At 39.0% G+C, this 4,525-nt stretch overlaps 1 protein-coding gene across 1 annotated transcript; it reads right to left on the bottom strand.

The window, feature by feature from the left end:
* Positions 1-368: 368 nt before the first annotated feature.
* LOC111906098 (receptor-like protein kinase HSL1) lies at positions 369-3,915 on the bottom strand. Its single transcript, XM_023901840.3, has 2 exons — positions 1,047-3,915; positions 369-941 (listed from the first exon to the last, which is right to left on the bottom strand). Exons 1-2 carry the CDS (start codon positions 3,691-3,693, stop codon positions 493-495), a joined length of 3,096 nt encoding a protein of 1,031 aa, XP_023757608.1. The 5' UTR covers positions 3,694-3,915; the 3' UTR covers positions 369-492.
* Between the last annotated feature and the right edge of the window lie 610 nt (positions 3,916-4,525).

The following is a 4,525-nucleotide window of genomic DNA, read 5'->3' as shown; positions in this document are numbered from 1 at the left end:
ACATGCAACAACAAATCAGCGGAAACAACAAATCAAACAACCAGAAATCAAACAACAAACGAACAACAATAGCAGACGAACAACAACATCAAACGAACAACAACAATAATGGATTGATCCGCGCAACAAATGACTGTTATAAAACCAAACCTTCAGCCAATATCTCAAAAGTCATGGATTGATTCAGCTCTCATACCATGATAGATGAACAACATTTATAATTCTAGAGAGAAAATGCTACTATCATTCATTGAAAGTGTTAAGGCTACAAACAGACAGAAGAAGATTAAATAGCCAGCTAAGGAGCCAAACCCTAATGAGCTAGAGACAAAAGAGCTCATAAGCATGTGGGCTACTAACATACGGGCTAACACTCAAATACAATCTTATTATATTCAGTCTAACAAAAAAAACAAAGTTTTATTGCTATATAATCACATGAAACATCAACATATGACATAAAACTTACAATTATATATCACCATCAAACATTTACAATCTACCATCGAATATATCGATACTTTCATTCAACACCTTATTCGCACCACGTCGGTAATTAGAGAGATAACTTTCTCTCCTAAGAAGTGGCGCAACATCAAACTCTTCTCCAACTTTCCGATCTTCACTTAACGGATTACATCTTCGAAGAATCTCAAGTACTTCTTTCATTGTTGGTCGACTTGAAGGCAATGTGCTTGTGCAAATGAGCCCTAGTTTGAACACTAGGCAGATTTCTTCCATGAAACTATTAGCCTGCTTGATTTCTGGGTCCAAAGCTTCAACCATGGAATTCTCTTCGCTGAAATACCTCCATGCCCATTCTGCTAGATTCATATCCCCATCTCCTTCATGTGGTTCTTTACCTGTGACCAGCTCTAGTAGCACTACACCAAAGCTGTATACGTCAACCCTCTCATTTACAATTGTTGAGTAAGCATACTCTGCAATCAATTAGTAAAAACTGTTCAGGATATAATTTATCTATCTCTTGTTTAAATTTAAATAATAGGTTGAATCTTTGAAGTCAAAGTGTTGTTAGTTCTTACCTGGTGGAATGTAACCAAACGAGCCAGCTATAGCAGACAAGGTGTTGGCTTGACCTGGCTTCGGCTTGGTCAAAATCTTTGCCAATCCAAAATCCGCTATTCTTGCTTTGAACTGGGAGTCTAACAAAATATTGCTTGACTTCACATCTCTGTGTATGATCGCCGGAGAACAGTCGTGGTGCATATAGCAGAGCCCTTGAGCAGCTCCGATGGCGATCTGCAACCTCATCGGCCAGTCCAAGATCGTGGGGTGAACCAGCCCACGCTGTGGTTTCTTCTTCTTCCCATGTAACCACTTATCAAGACTTAGATTCTCCATATACTCATAAACAAGAAGCTTAGAATCCTCGCTGGAAATACAACATAGCAATTTGACTATGTTGGAATGACGAATTGAACCTAATATATGAACCTCCGATAAGAACTCTTTCTCGAGAGTCTGGTCGAGTTTTCTAGTATTCCAAATCCTCTTCACTGCAACATATTCGCCACGCCTACCTATTTCAATCTGGTACACTTTTCCGGACCCACCACTTCCGATTAGGTTGTTCTCGGTCATGCAACACAAAATATTTGCTTCTGTGAAGTCCAATTTATGGAATGAGGTGAGTTTCCATGTTGTCAGATCTCGAATGTGTTTCTTCTTGAGGTATCGTCTGAACACGAACAACGTGCAAAGAATGACAACGAGTATGGCGACTGCTGACAAGACAACAATCATGGCGATGATTTTGGGGGGAAATTTCTGGGAGTGTGAGGTTTTGGTGTAACAGCTATGGAGGTTTGAGATTGGGGATGATGCACAAAGATCGGGGTTGTTCAAGAAACTGTTCTCGTAAGCTAGGTTATCGAATGCAAATGGGATTCTTCCAGTGAGTTTGTTGGAAGAAAGATTCAAAGTGGTAAGTCTCAAACTGCTGAATTGTGATGGAATTTGGCCGGAAAATTGGTTTTCTGATAAATCAAGATCGAGAAGACCTTTCAAATAACCGATAGCTGGTGGAATCGTGCCAGAAAGGTTGTTTCTAGCTAGATGCAAAGTGATTAGTGAATTCCATGACTTGATCTCTGATGGAAGTTGGCCGGAAAGTGAATTCCCATCAAGAAGAAGAACAGACAACTGGGAGAGATTAGTGAATGCCATCGGGATTTCACCGGAAAACAAGTTGTTACTAGCCTTGAACACATTCAGTTTTGTCCAAGACGAAATACCTTCCGGAATTCGGCCTGAAAACCTGTTGTCACTGATCTCCAATCTTGATAAATTCCATGGTACTCTACTCGGTAGTTCGCCGGAAAGAAAGTTCCCAGTGAGCCTCAAGCTTGAAAGATTAGATAATGTCCAAATTCCTGGAGGAAATTCACCGGTGAAACTGTTGTGGTAGAGTTGGATTGTATGAAGCTTCTCACAGCTCTGGAGTGATCTCGGGATTTCTCCGGTGAGATTGTTGGAGAAAGCAACCACCACAAACAAAGTACCTCCACCGCACAAATTCTCAGGTAGCTCTCCGGTGAGTTTGTTCTCAGATACCTCAAATGCTTCGAGCTTTGAGTGAAGCCCGATTTCCTGAGGTAACTCCCCACCGAGAATGTTTCTGAACAATCGGAAGATCTTCAGTGCCGGAATTTGAGAAATACCTGTGGGAATGTTGCCTGATAACTGATTTGAGAACAAATTTAACACCTCCAGCTGCTGTAATTTGCCAAAATCTTCAGGAATTGAGCCGTTCAACATGTTCATGGAGACATCGACTTCAGTCAAATTTAACGACTCGATTACCTCCGGAATTTTGCCGGATAATTTGTTCTTGTACAAATACAACTTACTCAAATTCTTTAGCAGAAACAACACAGAAGGGATTTCACCTTCCAAATTGTTGGAACTCAGATCCAACCATTCGAGACTGGTCATATTACCCAAACTTTCTGGTATTCTTCCGACCAGATTAGTTAACGGCATCCATAAATACGTCAAATTCCTCAACTTCCCAAACTCCGGTGGTATTTCCGCCGATGCAAATCCGTTATACGCCAAACCTAGAGTTAGCAGATTAGATAAGTTTCCAATTTCCGACGGGATTGAACCGTTGAAAAGGTTCTGATACAAATGCAAGGACGTTAACGCGGACAAATTGCCGATCGCTGGAGGTATATCGCCGGTGAAGTTATTAGCTCCGAGATCAATGACTTTAACTCCAGATAACCGGTCAATGTCATCCGGCAATCTACCAACAAATGCATTCTGCGCAATTTCAATTTCAGTTAGCTTCGAACAGTTATACAAAACTCTAGGGAACTCTCCGGTGAGGAGATTATCAGCGAGAGCCAAAATTTCCAGGTTCCGTAGGTCACATATGAACGGGGGGATAGTTCCGGTCAACCCCTTGCTCTGAAGATTAAGAACAAAAACAGAACCGTCGGGGTTGCAGGAAACTTCTGGCCATTTACACGGCGAAGAAGAAGCATTCCAGTTAGTCAGTGACGGCGGATTCCCCCACCGTTGCTTGAGGTCAAGCAATGTCGTTCGCTCAGAAGTCAAGAACTGTTGTGAACTAGCACCAAAAAACTCGATCACTGTGATGAACAGGAAGAAGAAGAGAGTATGTATGGGTTTCGGAGGTGATAGTAACGATGGCCGTCTCGTCATATTCCGATGAGGCGCCGCCGGCGGTTTTGGTCTGGGTTGCCGGGAAAATTTTACAACGTTTGTTTCATTTTTTAAAATCCCAAGCCGACGTTTTAGACATATATGTGAGGCGGCGGATTTGTTGTCGTATGATTGAAAAAAGGCACTTGAAGTTAAATGTTATATATACGGCTGTGCCACTGAATTTTACTTCTTTCCAGAAAAACAAAAGATGAATCCAGAGTGGTAGCTTAATAAAATCTTGTACAGTTTTAAATGAAACATGTAACTTTATTGGATTTATTATTTATAATAATTGAAGCTAACTATGTTTCCTCTAGAAGACTGGGTGGGGTAGGGTGGCGCAGCGCCATAAGTCAACTGGTGGTGTTCTGGTCTTACACGGCTGGCTTGTAAGAGTCAAAGGGATTTGGCCATGCGTCCTCATGTAATGAATATAATTAGATTTGGTTTTTATTAAAATTAAAAAGATTATTTTATCTTTTTATGTTTGTATTTTTGAATTTTCTTTCATTTAGTTGTTCTTTCTATTCTTTTTATTATTATTAAGAGCATTTTCAACTCATTTTTATTTTCTATTGTTTCTTTCATTTTTTTTCCTATTTTTCTCCAAATCTATCTCATTCATTCATCCATTTTGATATTATATTATTTATTTCTTTAAAAATAAGGATGAACTTGTTCTAGTGATTTTTTTATATATATTTATATATTTCTAATTTGTTTAATATATTAATTATAATTTAAATATAATATTTAATACTTATAATATTTTGTTATATATTAAATTATATTAATTAATTATAATTATAAAGTTTATTTTTTGTTTATT

Source organism: Lactuca sativa, chromosome 6, assembly GCF_002870075.4.
Source record: "Lactuca sativa cultivar Salinas chromosome 6, Lsat_Salinas_v11, whole genome shotgun sequence".
Classification (NCBI taxonomy): domain Eukaryota; kingdom Viridiplantae; phylum Streptophyta; class Magnoliopsida; order Asterales; family Asteraceae; genus Lactuca; species Lactuca sativa.
Note: the sequence above shows the minus strand (reverse complement) of the source record. Positions and strands in the feature narration are given on the sequence as shown.